Genomic DNA, 14,785 nt, shown 5'->3' on the forward strand with positions numbered 1-14,785 from the left:
TTGGATCGACGCAGGGATATGCCGCCGGTATGTCCCCGGAAGGGGCTGCGAGCCCCGACTCAATCGATCATTTGCTGTTCCATGTATGTGAGCACCTCAGGCCATCCTGTGGGTGTATCTTGACTGGATCTGGCCCTGAGGAATGTCTAGGATTGCCCTTCTGAGGCTTTGCTGAGTCGCTTTGGCCACTCTACTACGCCGGGCATCACCGTTGCGCTTGCCATCTGGGCCATTCCTGATGACATTCTCCCAGACCCCAACAAGGCCTTGCCTTTGTTGTTTGTTTAGCTCGTCATGTCTCGACGATCTGCATGCCTCGGGTTAAATCAGGGAGGGGAAAAGACTGATAAAAGGCCTTGAGCCTGGTCCATGGGAAGTTGGCCATACGACACAGCAGCCGACAAAAAGCTTGGTCTTTACGTTCCTTTGCTCAGATTTGTTTCTTGATTTTGTCTTACCGTCTTATCATTTCCTTGGCCTTTTGGTCCAGTGTCATTCTTTCTATTACTTAATAATAATTCAGGATTTTCACCATGAAGGGCTTGGTTGGAGGTATCCCTCTCGCGCTGCTGGTGGCCGCCGTGGCCAATGGACAAGCGGTTGGAAAGCGACACGCCGGTGGCCCAGGGACTGTCATCGGCGGTCCCAGTGGCGAGGATGGAGGGAACAGCGCTGGCATCGGCTTTGACAGCACCTACTCCTCCACCGTCAACGAAGCGTACAAGGACGACCACTCGTTCGATCTGAAGAACCATGTCGTGACTCCTCCATACCCTGCGATGCCCGGATTCCGCAAGAGAGGAGATCGCGGTGGCGTCGCGATTGGAGGCCCGTCCGGCAATGATGGTGGAAACAGTGCAGATATCGAATTTGATAGTGATTACTCCTCCGCCGTCAACGAAGCGTACAAGGACGATCACTCGTTCGATTTGGAGAACCATATTGTCACTCCGCCGGTCCCTCCCATTGCAGGCTTCCGCAAGAGGGGTGACCGCGGCGGTACCGCCATTGGAGGCCCATCCGGCAATGATGGTGGAAACAGCGCGGACGTTGATTTTAAGAGCCTCTACTCGTCCGCAGTGAGCGAATCGTACGAGGATGACCACTCGTGGGATATCGACAACAAAATCATCACCCCTCCGGCGCCTCCCATGCCTGGATTCCGGAAGAGAGGCCACGGTGGTGGCACTGCCATCGGCGGCCCATCTGGTGCCGATGAGGGTAACAGCGCAGGCATCGGACTCAATAGCAAGTATTCATCGACTGTGACGGAGTCATACAAGGATGACCATTCCGTGGACATCAAGAACCATATCGTCACTCCTCCCCCGCCACCATTCGGGCACCCAGGATTCCGCAAGCGAGGTGGTCGTGGCGGCATTGCAATTGGAGGACCTTCCGGCGATGACGGTGGTAACAGTGCCGACATCAAATTTGATAATGACTATCTGTCTGAGATCAACGAGAGTTACAAGGATGACCACTCATTCGATCTGGACAACAAAATTATCACGCCTCCTGCCATTCCTGGCTTCCGGAAGCGAGGTGGCCGTGGTGGTGTTGCCATCGGAGGCCCTTCCGGCGATGACGGTGGTAACAGTGCCGACATCAAATTTGATAATGACTATCTGTCTGAGGTCAACGAGAGTTACAAGGATGACCACTCATTCGATCTGGACAACAAAATCATCACGCCTCCTGCCATTCCTGGCTTCCGCAGGAGAGGTGATGGAGGGAACTCGGTCGGTCCCAGTCACAAGGGGGAAGGGGAAGAGAAAGAGGAAAAGGATGACACTCCCGGCGCCATCCGTGGGCCTGTCGGGGATGACGGCGGCAGCAGTGCTGATCTTGACTTTGATGACACTTATACTTCCCGCATCGACGAGTCCTATGAGGACAACCATTCCTTCGATCTGAAGAACCATGTGGTCACTCCACCCCATAGGCCGATGATGCCTTTTGTGAAGCGTGTCGGCCCGACTGCGATTGGAGGACCGAGTGGCAACGATGAAGGGAACAGTGCCAACATTGAGTTTGACAGTGACTACTCGTCCGTGATCAATGAAGACTACAAAGACGACCACTCGTTCAGCTCCGACAACACGATCGTGACTCCGCCCGTCGTTCACCCGCCCCCGCTCCCACACGGCCCTGGATTTGGCGGCAGCCCTGGCGGGCCCCCTGCCCCAGGCCTCGGCGGTGGCCCTGGTGGTTTCCCCGCTGTCCCGCACCCCTCCGCTCCTGCCCAGCCTCACGCCCCAGGCTTTGGCGGTAGCCCTGGTGGTTTCCCCGAGCTGGGTCATCCTTCTGTCCCTAGTCAACCACAGATTCCGGGATTCGGAGGTGGCCCCGGCGGTCCCCCTGCGACTGGCTCTCAACCGCCGCATACCCCAGGGATCGGAGGCGGCCCTGGTGGACCCCCCGTTGCTCCGCACCCCTCCGCTCCTGCCCAGCCTCACGCCCCAGGCTTTGGCGGTAGCCCTGGTGGTTTCCCCGAGCTGGGTCATCCTCCCGTCCCTAGTCAACCACAGGTTCCAGGATCTGGTGGTCCCGGCGGGCCTCACGAGCCCGGGCACCCCTCCAATCATGCTCCTTCGTCAAGCAAGCCATGCAGCACAGCGACTGTTCGTGAGACCATCACCAGGGTCGTCACGGACGATAATCATAAGCCAACCGCACCCGCTTTTCCTCATCACCCGCCGCAACCGAGTGTTCCCTCCATCCCAGGCCACGGCCTCAATCCTAGCGTCCCATCGGTCCCCAACCATACGTCAGCACCGGTACCAACTGCTGTGTCGCCGACGGGCGAGCCGAGTGTCCCTGGCCATGGACACCACGATCCTGGGTTCTCCAAGCCCGAAGCCGCATCTACGCCATGCCCGACCCACAAATCCGAGGGCTCTCACGCAGCGCCGAGTCACCCTGCTCATCCTGTCCATGAACCCGGATTCTCGAAGCCTCCGGCGCACAACACTCCCTGCCCCAGCGGATGTCAAGGCTCACACGTTGTGCCAACTGCTCCATCTTACCCAGTGCATCAACCCACCGTCGCTGCCCCGGAAGGTGGTGTTCCGAGCGCCCCGTCGTTTTCTATCCCAACGGGCGGATATTCCAACCCACAGGGTTCTTTCGGATCCCCCAGCTCTCCCTCGTACCCCGCTCACGTCTCTGTGCCCCATTCTGGAGTCCACGCTGAGCCGTCAGCCAGCCACCAGTACGCCTCTACTTCGACGGTCACTGTGAGCCGTCCTTCGTCCTTCGCCGTGGTCCCTGTGCACGTCCCCAGCGCAGCGGCCTCGGCAAGCGCGACCACCCCCTTGCTCCAGCGCCCCAGCGCTGCTGACCCCTGGAGCAACCCGGACCCGTCGGTGTTCCCCCATGCCAGGCCCTCGGCCACTCCCAGCTCCAGCCCGCTTTTCACCGGTGCTGCCGGCCGCCTTGTCCCAGCTGCGGGTGTCATGTCCGCCGTCGCTGGTCTCGTGGCTGTGCTGGCCTTTGCCCTGTAATGGGGTTGATCGGGCCTTCTGAAATTTAATGTCTCCATTTCGTTCTCCATGTCACTCGTTTTGCAAGAATTTGACTCCGTAATGTTTGGTGACCTGTGTCCACGCCGCTCGCTTGAATGTAATAATTTCCTATGTGGTAGTATACACGCAGAATGATTTTCTCCTCATTTTGAAATCTCCATTTGTCCGTAAACCCTGAACCTGTAGACAGAAGTGTTTCTATTTGGATCCCTCTCCCAGCCATCCCAATACATCACCAGCCCTAACCCTCTTCCCGTACCCCAAAGACACCCATACTCATCACAATTTCCCATGCTCACACCTTCCAATCCACGGAACATACTTTTCATCTTGGTATCCAGCTTCCAGACTCCAAGGTCCCCACCCAAGACCCACGGGGTAATGTCATGCTGCATGCAAGAAAAGCCAAGTCCAAACCCCCCGCCTCCACTTCAGCTCAACTGCCAAAAAAAAAAAAAAGGCCCGTTCAACGAAACGAAACCAACGTCGAGATTACTACCCCCGCCGCGCATCATGGCTGGCTGGGTTTGATACCGCTACATGCGCTCATCGCCTATCACATAAGATAATGTACATGACTAAGCTAAGCCGATCGGCCCTGGGGGGCGGATGAGCTCAATCAACCCCCTCGGTTTGGTTTCTGATCTCATACCGCCATCATCGCGCCGGACCTGTGGACATCAATCTCGGGTCGGTGGTGAGTATATAAGGCGCTGGAGGGGATCGGTTGGGAACTTTCGTCTTAGGATTTGATAGAATCGATTTATCGAAGACAGGTTGCGAACGCTGCCCTGTTTCCAAACATATTCGATAATAAAAAAAAAAAAAAAAAAACGAGAAAAGGCATACAACGGTCAGATTGGAAGATCATGTCTTCAGGCGCTCATAGAGGAGGCACCCTCTCCGAGATGGCCCAGCACGGCACCTCCATCCCCAACGACGCGGGTCTCCAGAACACCATCCCCTCCGTGCCGCGGCCGGACCAGAGGGCCGAAAACCGCCAGTTCGATAACCAGGGGCTCGCGGAGCCGTCGCAGGCCTTTGCGGCGGACAACGCCACTGATTTGCCTCGCAGCACCAAGGAGATCGGTGCGACCGGGGAGGTCGTCACGGGGACGGGCGATGCGTTCCCGGCCACGGGCGAGTCGAAGAGGATGACGTATGATGCGATCGATCCTGGCGCGAGGGGGAATTCGAGGACGATCAAGCATGCGAATCTGAACCGGAGTGCGTTTGATCGGTTTGCGAAGGAGGATGGGAATGCGGGTGACTTTATCGGGGAGCATCAGATTCGGAATGAGTGATTTGATGAGGTTCTTTGTTTCCAGTTTGATGTGATGTGTTATGATAATTGATCTGCAATATTGGTCTAGATGCATTAGAACTCCATTGTGGTTTGACACCATTATACCGGTGTAACAGGGGTGATGAATCCCTGGTAGATTTCGTCAAGGACATCTCTTTTCCTCTTTCGGTCAGCCTGCTCGGCCTCCTCGGCTTCATCGGGCTCTCCCTCTGTATCCCGGGACACCCAGGCGCGGATGGTCCCATCGCCGTGAGCCGAAAACATCTCCAACCCTTCTCCCGAGCCCCCATTCCCGCGCCATACAAGGGAGTTGATGCGAGCCGCACTCAACGCGCTCGACTTGCCACGAAATTGCTGCCGTCCAGCCACGAGGCCAGGTACCTTGAGACGCTTGATGAACGTGCCCTCGCGGAGCTCGAACATGAATATCTCACCGCGGTCGTCGTGCTCGTTGAAGTTCGGCCACAACAGTGTCTCTTGGCCCGGAGCTGTCAGTCCTCGGGGAATAACGAGTGGGGCTCGCTCAGCCAGATGTGAGGAAACGCCGTTCCGTATCCGCGGCCCGAAATGGACGAGAGTGTTAGCGCCTGTCGAGGCGTTCCAGACTCGGACCCGAGCATCCTGGCCGGCAGTGACGAGGTGTGCACCGTCTGATGTCCAGCGGACGCCTGTTACTGCACCGTTGTGGGCGCGAGCGTCCGGCGCGAACGCCGGGCGGCTTTTGTATGACTCCGGAGCACATTGCGGAGGGACAAGACCAACTGCGTCGTCCATATCAAGTGTCGCAATGGCTGAGTTATGGCCGCCCCTGCGGACGTCAAACAGAATCACACGGTTGTCGGCGGACGCCGAGGCGAGAATGTGCGGCCGGTGGGGGGCCCACGCAACGGAGAGCACAGAGGAGCTATGGCCCGGAAGCCCATGGGTAGATAGACCAGACCGTAGGTCGAGTAAGCGCACAGCTCTGTCTGATGTGCCGACCGCAATAAGAAGTGTTGAACCAGAGTGCGACGATAGAGAATGGGAGTATGGGGTGGCATCCAGTGTGAAAGTATGCACGGGAGTGATAGTATCCAGCCCTATTGCAGAGAGCTTGAGTGTCCCATCACGGGCGGTAGTCAAGATCGTAGACGGAGTTGGATCGAACGGATATATCGAGACCGAGGTGATGGCGTGGGTATGAGCATCCTCGTGGGATCCTTTGCTAACGGATGCAACCGACCTGTGGACGTAGTCCAACTCGGAGCCTCTACTTTCGAGATCCCAGAGATGAACTGTGGGGTCTGCACCACCAGATACCATGCTGTTTTGTTGTTTTATTAGCATATAACCGACCCATGTCATTTTTTGGTGTACCCATACAATCGTCCATCGTTCTGATCAACGGCAAGGACATTCACGCCGGCTCTATGAGCGACGATATCACCGTCAAATGCCCCCAAGTCATAATCAGATTGTCCTCCAGGAACAGTCTTTTGGCTCGAGAAGCGGATTCGGGGAGCTGGTTCAAGCTGATGGACCAATCGGGTGGTTTGCGCAACATGGAAGGTTGACGGGGTGATGGACCCAAGAGTCCTGTTCAAGAGATATGAATTCATTCATCAGGGATCAACCGCATACAATCATCAGGAAGATACTGGAGTGTGCCAACATTCATGACGCACTTGGCAATTGGCACAGTCGCGTGGTGATCGTCTCTTATCGTGCTGCGGGGACGGAGAAATGTTAGGCCGAGTTTCCACTTTTGGATCATCACAAGAAGCAAAAAAAAAAAAAAAAGACAGACACATATCGACATCCATTCGTCCTGTGCTGTGCAAATTTCGAATGGGTCACTGGAAAGTCCCCTGATGCTCGCGCACGGGCGTCCTTGGTAACATCAGGACGATGTCCTACGGCAAATCCCTTGCGTTGAGCCAAAATGCTTTTGTCCAGCCTCCCGATCAGCACGATGTGCTGCGTGCAGTGTCCGAAGAGACCTCGCTCAAGCGACAGAAGCGTCAAGCTAATGTCTACGATGCGGTAGCTGGTCAGTGTAACGGCTCGACTCCTCGATGGCCTTTCATTGACATGTGACAGCTCGGGTGAATGCTCATGGTTTCCTGCCGTCGGCTCCGTACGCCTCGAAGCTTCGCGATACGGCATCCTCCAGCATCATCCCTGTCCGGCCCGAAGAAGTTCTGTTCCGCCGACAGAATGCGCCCATCCGCTACGAAGAAAACGACTTCTACTTTGCAAACGAGTCTCTACCCGTTGATCGCCCTCTCCCCAGTTCTGAGCTGCTAGAAGCGATCCATTCTTACGCAGCGGACTTCTATGAGCATGCTACGGTCGACAGTGGTCAGGACGATTATCAGAGTATGGACGAGACGGCCCTCATTGCCATGGGGATTCTTTTGGAGGAGATGGCGCGAGACTCTCTGGGTGAAACCGGGGATCTGGTTCTGGTGGAGGGAGAGGACATCCCCACTGACGAGGATCGCCGCCCCTCTAAATCGGCGGTCCGACGGTCCGGCCGCAAACGAGCAAACACGAGCCAGAGCATGATCATGGCGAGTTCTGGCGACGATTTGGATAGTGTTGTCAAGAGACGACGGTCCAAGAGGCGCCGATTGACTCAGAGGGCGTCGACTACTGAGTTGGATACGGAGGTCGATGACAGGTTGTGAAGGTTGCTAGTCTTCCGATACGTCCGGTGTGAAATTCGACAGATATACGGTGAGGGATTTTAATCAACCCAATCCTGGCTCTTCAAGCCTCTCGGTCTCCACTACGCCCGACGCGTGTGATGCTTGGTTTGGCAAAGCTCTTTGTGCAGGAAGCTTGGACATTAGCATTAGCGTTGGCATCGAAGGATGCGATTTCTGGGGAGGTGGCTTTTTTGGAGGAAAAGAGAAAGAAGAAGAAAAAAAAATGAATATTCTCTGTGTGTTCTTGCCATGCTATGATCTGTGGCTATATGGCCTGAAACTCAGGGGATATGGAAGTGGTCGTCTATTATACCATCACAGGAGGCGAAGAGTGACATTTCCTTTGCTTACCAAAGACAAGGACTGAATTTGACGATATTGTAGAAGCCGAGTTCTTAGCAATGGAATGAGATGAAACCATATTGCTGTGGTCGTCGAGAGGGTGTTGTTTCTGTTGTGTTGGGACCTGAGGCAGCTTCACCTGACATCAGGTACTCTGTCTCTCGTTGACGACTCCTCTGTAGTGTCTCTAGAATTGTATGCCATCAACCATCCAATGATGCACCATAAAATCCTCATTTGAATCGAAATCACGCTTGAACTTGCTTGAATAAGATTAAAACGAGCCCTAAATCCTCTCACACGTCTGAATCGACGACTCATCATCTACCATGGTTTGCTCCCCGGCTCATTCTTATCGTCAATGCATTCTACACAATGTGATAATACTTCCGTATACTCAAAGAGAATCCTACAATAGAAAAAAAAGAAGAAGAAAAAATACTGATTCTAAACGGCTCTTAGCCACCGAAACTCTCTAAAAGCGCCAAAGAAGACTTGATTGTCGCGCACCTCCGGTCCACACGCACGTGCCACACGCTCAAAGACCTCGAGAAGATGCTTCCCTCGGTGGCTTCGATCAACGGCATGCAGGTCAAGGAATACATCCAGAATCTGACGGACGAGAACAAGATTCGGGTGGAGAAAATCGGAAGTGGGAACTGGTACTGGTGTTTCGGCGGGGACGAGACACGCGAGAGGGAAGGGCGACTGCAGCAGCTCCAGAAGGAGGTGAGCGTCCTACAGGCCAGCTACGAGGAAGCCGCGGCCGATCTGGCGGCGAAACGGGCGCAATGGGACCAGGAGGGAGGAGGGGATGAGGGAGAAAATCGGGCAGAGAGGGGAGAGTTGATGCATCGGAGGAGTGAGCTGCAGACGGAACGGACCCGGCTGCAGGCGCAGTGGCTGACGGCGACCACGACGGTGGGAGGAAAAAGCGTAGCGCAGATGAAAGAGGAGACTGAGACGTTTCGGCAACAAGCGCTTATGTGGACGGATAATATCTACGTGCTGGAGGAGTACATGGGGAAGTTGACCGGCGGGGACCGAGAGATCATGACGGCGGTGCAGAGGGAGTATTACGGGGACGAGTATGTGGAGGGGGAGGGACTGCGTGAGTTGATCAGTTGATTCAGAATTATTATTTAGTATTATTATACAGGGAGTTGTGAGGTATCTCTCTCTGGACCTTTGACTACTCTGTATGTGCCTTGACTGTTGACATGACTGTACATTGTACAAGGACCGCGGACTGCAGGCGAGGATATACGGAGTACTACAGTACGTGCTCCTCCTAATCATCAATAATACTCAATCAATCAAAATCTGACTATTTTTTTTTTTTTTTTTTTTTTTTCCCTCTCTTTTCTTCTTTTGATCCCATGCATATGTGGAGAGAGTAACTTTTCAGGGTGTTTGCATAATCATAAATTTCATAATCCTAATCCTAATAATCAGGAGACACGAGAGCAGTTCAAACTAGACCCGGTCTAAAGTCCCCCAAGAGAAGCTTGACTGTCGGCTGCACACAAACCCGTTGGTTTGTTGTCGTCCCTCCGTTGCTTATCACGAACTTGTCTTGTCTCTTCTTTTCTCTCTCTTTCCCCCTCTGTCTATTTGTATTATTCTCTAATCTCTCTTTGGTTTATCCCAAACTTCTTCTTCTTGATGCATGATATTGATTATTACTCTGCATATTAACTATCCTTCGCTCGTACCCTCTTCTTCTCATCCTCCCCCGGCCCACTCCAGTCGAAACCTCCTGTTTGAGTTTCTTGTGCCCAATCCCGTGTCTTGCATCAAATCCGCATCCCCGACCGACTGGATCTCCCCTCTTCTTTGGCGTGTCTGCCACTGACTCGCTTCATCCTTCCTCCATTATTCCAGGCCCCCCGACCGTGCGAAGGGGGAAAAAGTAATAAGATACAACCAACCCAACCAACCAAAAAAAGAAAAGAAAAGAAAAAAAAAAAAAAAAAAAAGCTTCGACGCTTCCAAGTCTCTCGCTTGTACCGCCTGCGTGCTTAGTGCTTCCAGCTTCGCCCATCGTGCTTAGCTTACTCTGTACTGTGTCTACTGTGTCTACTGTCTCCCCTTCATACCACCTCCTCCACGCCTCCCCCCGAAGAAGACAGTCTATCGTCGGATCGTCACTCAAGGTCATCAATTTGTCCCTGATCCACAAACGCGAGAAATGATGCAGGCCTTTCCGTTGTATATGCTTATAACTTCCTGACGTCCTTTCTCTCTCTCTTCTCTCCCTCCCTCTTTTCCCCCTTATTTCTCCCTTTGTTACCCTCGCTCGTTGCGCCTGGAAGTGGGTCACCCCTCCCTCTTGACTCTTGCATCTCCGGACTCGAAGCAACAACCAACAATATTTGTTCCCCTGCGCGATTCTCCTTCCGCTGGATTTCCGCGTAAGATCGCATCTGCGCCCAACGGGGATATCGGGGTTACTGGCATTTGGTTCTTGCCTGAACCTGCCGGCGTGCCGGCGTCTGGACGTGTCGGGACATTCAGGTTTGGGGAGAATTTCGAGGTTCCTGTGATACCAAGGTGCTTGGACTTAGTCGTCTGACCATATCTCCGTCTATCTCGCTCGACTATCCTGGGTCGGCGACATCTACTCCTAGTATAATTGGGATTTGTTTATAGGGGGTTTGCGGCTTTTAGCGGTACCTTTTTGCGTTCGTCTAGATTCGTTTTTTTTTCTTTATTTTTTTTTTCCCCGGGTTGCTTTTATCTCTCCCCTCGAAAACTTCCCATCGCTTCGTCGTGTATGGCTTGAGCGCAACGCGGTTGTGTGCCATGTCAGTCAACTCCGCTCCCTCCCCGTCCTCCTCTTCGCCGCTCGGTCGGAATCGAAGTTCGCTATTATCCAAGATCCGTTCGCCGTTCAGTCACCAAAATCGCAGCATCGCCGACTTCTATGTCGAACCCGACGATCCGTGGCGCTCCTACTTCCCCGGTGATGTGGTCAAGGGCACCGTGGTCCTGACTGTCGTACGACCGGTTCGCATAACACATTTGGTGGTCTCGCTGCATGGACACGTCAAGGTCTTCAAGAACACGGTGGCTTCGGGAGAGCTGGATGCCGAGGTCGGGAGCCTGGGTCCGGGACGCGGACGTCGAGGGCCGGAATACTTGGGCAATGGCCTGGCTACCCTGTTCGAAGATGAGATGGTTCTCTGCGGTGACGGACGCCTCAAGGAGGGAGTGTACAAATTTCGCTTCGAGATGTGCTTCCCTCCGTATGCGCTCCCCAGCAGTATCAACGTGCGTGACTTACTTGCCCAATCTGGCATCGATCAGTGCTTTTGGATGCTTGCAAGTGAGGCTAACCCCAGACGCGACCTCTAGTTCGAGCGAGGGACGATCTCCTACGTGCTTACATCCACCCTAACGAAACCTACCACGATGAACCCGACGCTGTCCTGCCGAAGGCGCATCAACTTTCTCGAAAACATCGACATCGCTCCCTTTCCGGCCCCCAAGGCTCGAATCGTCACCCTCGAACCTGTCTCCAAACGCTCGAAATCGAAGGGCAAGGCAAAATCGCTGGAATCGGATACGGCTCCGGATACTCCGTCGCGGAAGTCGTCATCCACCAGTGGCGGGACGGTTGGAGACAGTCGACCTCCCCTGAGCCCGGCCCCCAGCAATGTCAGCTCGTCGAGCCGCCTCAGCAACAGCAGCCAGAGCTTCCAACTCGTCAGTGACCCAAGCTCCTCGGGGACCGGGGTCCGCAATGGGAGCATCACACCCTCGATCGGTGATAAGACCATCACCGCAAAGACCGAAGTCTTGCGGGCTGGCGTGCTGCCGGGCGACACGTTACCGATTATCATCACCATCAATCATTGCAAGCAAGTGCGCAGCGCGCATGGGATCATTGTTACTTTTTACCGCCAGGGGCGCATCGATCTCCATCCTGCCCTCCCGGTCGGCCCGACAGGCGAAGGGAAAAAGCCTGTGTACGAGGACTACTACCCACGGTCACGGACCGGGCTTGGGGGGCTTTCCATCGGCACCAGTCGCACGAGCAGCGTCTTCCGAAAAGATTTGACCCAGACCTTTGCTCCGCTGGTGGTGGACCCCACCAATATGACCGCGGTCGTCAAGACTTCGATACGCATTCCCGAAGACGCCTTCCCGACCATCACGCGCACGCCGGGCGGTATGATTAATTTCCGGTATTACGTGGAGGTGGTGGTCGACCTGCGCGGCAAGCTTACCTCGCCGGAACGGTTTCTCCCCCGATTCCACATGGTCTCGTCGGGGAGTAACTTCTCTCCCAGTGGCCAAGTTCTCAACCCGAGCGACGCCAACGGGAACGCGGTCACCACGAATTGGGCCGGCAATATTCTGGATACCGCGCAGATCCGTCGCGAAAAGGGAGTCGTGGCGGTCGCATTCGAGATCGTCATCGGAACACGTGACTCGCAACGGCGCAAGGAGGCTGCTGAACGCCCGTCGTCCCTTGCCGCCGGATCTGACGTCCAGCCTCAGCCACTCTTTGTCGAGCGGGACCATCTGCCGATCGATCCCAGTCCGATACCGAGTGCCGGGACGGAATTCTCGCGGCAATCCGACTACGGCTTCCCTCCCGAGCTGCCATGGCCCGAGCATGGACTCGATACGCCTCAACCATACCACTTCCTGGGGGAAGTGATCCCCACCCCACGTTCGGAAGAACCGACGGATGAGAAGTCGCGGTTACGGCACGCCGAGCAGACGCTCTTACCCAGTCAACCACCTGACGAATCCGAAGCCGGGCCATCGCGGGGTCACCTGGAACCTCCCACGGCTCCTGTGCTACCCGAAGATGACCACATCCACGGCTACCATCATCTTCCGTCGCCGGTGGAGAACGGGCTTCCGCCGCCGCTCGTGCCTGCCGAATCCGTGCAGACTGTGGTTGCCAGGAGCCGTGCGACCGCGTCGAACGGGACTCCAGTAGTTCCGGGTGAAGACAAGCAGGAACTGGAGCGACAGCGTCTCCTGATGGAAGCAAGCGCTCCTGAAGACATGGATGTCTCGAATGGACACTCCGCCGTTGAAGGTCCCAGTGCTCCGGTCTTCCACCACAACGACGACGAGCAGCTGGTGGGAGGGGCCGCGCATGGAGACGAGTCACTCCCGCGGTACCAGAGATGATGGAGGCTGCATATCAGGCCCGTCCACGACGATGTATGACTTTCATTGTTTGTATTTGTGTTCTTGCGTGACTTTTTTTTTCAGCCTGGGTTTGGATATACCTCGATCTTTGCATTTTGATTTCTCTCTATTTGTTCTCCTCAAGGTTCGTTAGGAAAGATACCATTTTGTTATTTTATTAGGGAATATTTTATTCAGTGTCTGGGGGATCTGGGGGAAAACGAACCCAGCACACTGGTGGGAGTTGAACGTGGATTCTGAGCCGCATTATTATTTTGTCGATAGGGAGCATCATTCGCAGTTATCATGATGTCGGAAGGATTGCATAATCGAATCGTGTCTTATCTCTGGGACAGAAAACAATTCAAAGGACTAAAAGCCTCCTAATCGGATATGATCATGAATTCATGAAGATAAGGAACTATCTCCTCCATCGGTCCCCAGCCTCGGTTTTAGTACCTACTACTAGGCTTCCCACAGGCTGGGCTTGGCAGCGTCTCTAAGCCGCCACAGCGACAACTTGGCTCTTCTCTCTCTCACTCTCTCTCTCTCTCGCTGTCAGCTTTCTCCTCCTCTCTTCCTTCCCCTGGCCTCACTCTCCCCAGGTTTTCCGTCCATTCCATCGCGAACATTTTCGCATCATCATTTCCATTTACGGATCTCCCAATCCTCAACTCTCCCCTCACTGCTTAGTCCAAACATCCCATCAACCGCATCCACCATGGCCTGGAACGGGTCCTTCGCGACGTTCCTAATCGTCTGTCGTAAGTCCACCATCAATCACCACCTCCTCCCCTCCCCCCAAAAAACTAACTAACAACCCCTCCCCCTTCCTCCAGCAACATGCTTCTTCCTCGGCATCATCTTCTCCCTCTTCCCCTACGACTACCCAATCCTCTGGTCGACCGCGCCCACCCCCGCCGCGCACTACGACTACCTCGAAGCCCACCTCCGCTTCCTCCACGCCTCCCCGCCGCTCATCCCCCGCATCCTGCACATCGTGATCTTCCTCGGCCTCGCCGGCCTCGTCAGCAAGCTCTACAAACCCTCCGAGTCCAACATGCTCTTCGACGGCGCCTCGCTCGTGCTCTACATGTGCGGCGTCACCGTCTACATCGCCAACATCGTCAAGGGCCTGCGCCTCGCCTCCGCCGGCGTCTACGGCGAGGACCTCGCCTCCGCCGACGAGGATAAGGGCCAGATCCTCGGCCGCGAGGACTCGCTCAAGGTCCTCTCCGCTAGTAATACCATCCTGGCCCTCGTGCTGGTCGGCGTCTTGGTCCTGCAGGCCGGCCAGTGGTATGCCGATCGGAAGGATGCCCAGGAAGTCGAGTCGTTGGCTGGGAAGGACGCTGCTGCCCGGGTTGTGGTGTCCGGGGCGGGTAAGGAGGCCGCTGTGGCTGCGGCTGGGGGTGCGGGTGCGGGTGCGGGTGCGACTGGGGCTGCAACTGGGAAGCCTGGGAGACAGGGGAGTTTGAAGAAGAAGAGTAATTAGGCGGTTAGGGAAGTTTTGGGTGTTCTTCTTGAGGAGGGAGGGTGGTTGTGTTTGTTAGCTTTTTTTTTTTTTCTTTTTTTGATGGGGGAGTGAGTGTTTCTGTCGCTCGTTTGGAAACCGAGGGTTCGGAAAGAGTGTTGAGTTCAAAAGGTGTATGAATGCGTGCCATGGCTATATCTACTTGGCTAGTTCTATGTACATGAATATGGGATGTATCAACCACACCCGTGATGGAATTTCATGAGGATCATATAACACGTGGGACGAAACT

The 14,785-nt window shown here is 55.0% G+C and overlaps 7 protein-coding genes across 7 annotated transcripts, besides 4 other annotated features; 6 read left to right on the forward strand and 1 right to left on the reverse strand.

Annotated features, from left to right (window-relative positions):
- Positions 1–533: 533 nt before the first annotated feature.
- On the forward strand, positions 534–3,506 carry CweA (putative GPI anchored protein; the record flags this gene model as incomplete). Its single annotated transcript, XM_001271841.1, has 1 exon — positions 534–3,506. The coding sequence occupies one exon, from the start codon at positions 534–536 to the stop codon at positions 3,504–3,506; it is 2,973 nt and encodes a 990-aa protein (XP_001271842.1).
- Positions 1,353–1,718: a microsatellite.
- A 929-nt stretch (positions 3,507–4,435) lies between the features above and the next one.
- ACLA_048890 (uncharacterized protein) lies at positions 4,436–4,831 on the forward strand (the record flags this gene model as incomplete). The annotated part of the gene is made up of 1 exon (XM_001271842.1): positions 4,436–4,831. The coding sequence occupies one exon, from the start codon at positions 4,436–4,438 to the stop codon at positions 4,829–4,831; it is 396 nt and encodes a 131-aa protein (XP_001271843.1).
- A 101-nt stretch (positions 4,832–4,932) lies between these two features.
- ACLA_048900 (WD repeat protein) lies at positions 4,933–6,431 on the reverse strand (the record flags this gene model as incomplete). The annotated part of the gene is made up of 2 exons (XM_001271843.1): positions 4,933–6,136; positions 6,196–6,431. The coding sequence occupies 2 exons, from the start codon at positions 6,429–6,431 to the stop codon at positions 4,933–4,935; spliced, it is 1,440 nt and encodes a 479-aa protein (XP_001271844.1).
- A 289-nt stretch (positions 6,432–6,720) lies between these two features.
- ACLA_048910 (uncharacterized protein) lies at positions 6,721–7,502 on the forward strand (the record flags this gene model as incomplete). The annotated part of the gene is made up of 2 exons (XM_001271844.1): positions 6,721–6,862; positions 6,913–7,502. 2 exons carry the CDS (start codon positions 6,721–6,723, stop codon positions 7,500–7,502), a joined length of 732 nt encoding a protein of 243 aa, XP_001271845.1.
- Positions 7,503–8,194: 692 nt separating this feature from the next.
- Positions 8,195–8,993, forward strand: ACLA_048920 (putative GAJ protein; the record flags this gene model as incomplete). Its single annotated transcript, XM_001271845.1, has 2 exons — positions 8,195–8,242; positions 8,328–8,993. The coding sequence occupies 2 exons, from the start codon at positions 8,195–8,197 to the stop codon at positions 8,991–8,993; spliced, it is 714 nt and encodes a 237-aa protein (XP_001271846.1).
- Positions 8,994–9,806: 813 nt separating this feature from the next.
- Positions 9,807–9,844: a microsatellite.
- An 826-nt stretch (positions 9,845–10,670) lies between these two features.
- On the forward strand, positions 10,671–13,019 carry rim8 (pH response protein PalF; the record flags this gene model as incomplete). The annotated part of the gene is made up of 2 exons (XM_001271846.1): positions 10,671–11,138; positions 11,223–13,019. 2 exons carry the CDS (start codon positions 10,671–10,673, stop codon positions 13,017–13,019), a joined length of 2,265 nt encoding a protein of 754 aa, XP_001271847.1.
- Positions 13,020–13,547: 528 nt separating this feature from the next.
- Positions 13,548–13,573: a microsatellite.
- Positions 13,574–13,740: 167 nt separating this feature from the next.
- Positions 13,741–14,514, forward strand: ACLA_048940 (putative secretory component protein shr3; the record flags this gene model as incomplete). The annotated part of the gene is made up of 2 exons (XM_001271847.1): positions 13,741–13,783; positions 13,859–14,514. The coding sequence occupies 2 exons, from the start codon at positions 13,741–13,743 to the stop codon at positions 14,512–14,514; spliced, it is 699 nt and encodes a 232-aa protein (XP_001271848.1).
- Positions 14,413–14,472: a microsatellite.
- Positions 14,515–14,785: the final 271 nt, after the last annotated feature.

This window comes from Aspergillus clavatus, genomic scaffold (genome assembly GCF_000002715.2).
Source record: "Aspergillus clavatus NRRL 1 1099423829800 genomic scaffold, whole genome shotgun sequence".
In the NCBI taxonomy this organism is placed as follows: domain Eukaryota; kingdom Fungi; phylum Ascomycota; class Eurotiomycetes; order Eurotiales; family Aspergillaceae; genus Aspergillus; species Aspergillus clavatus.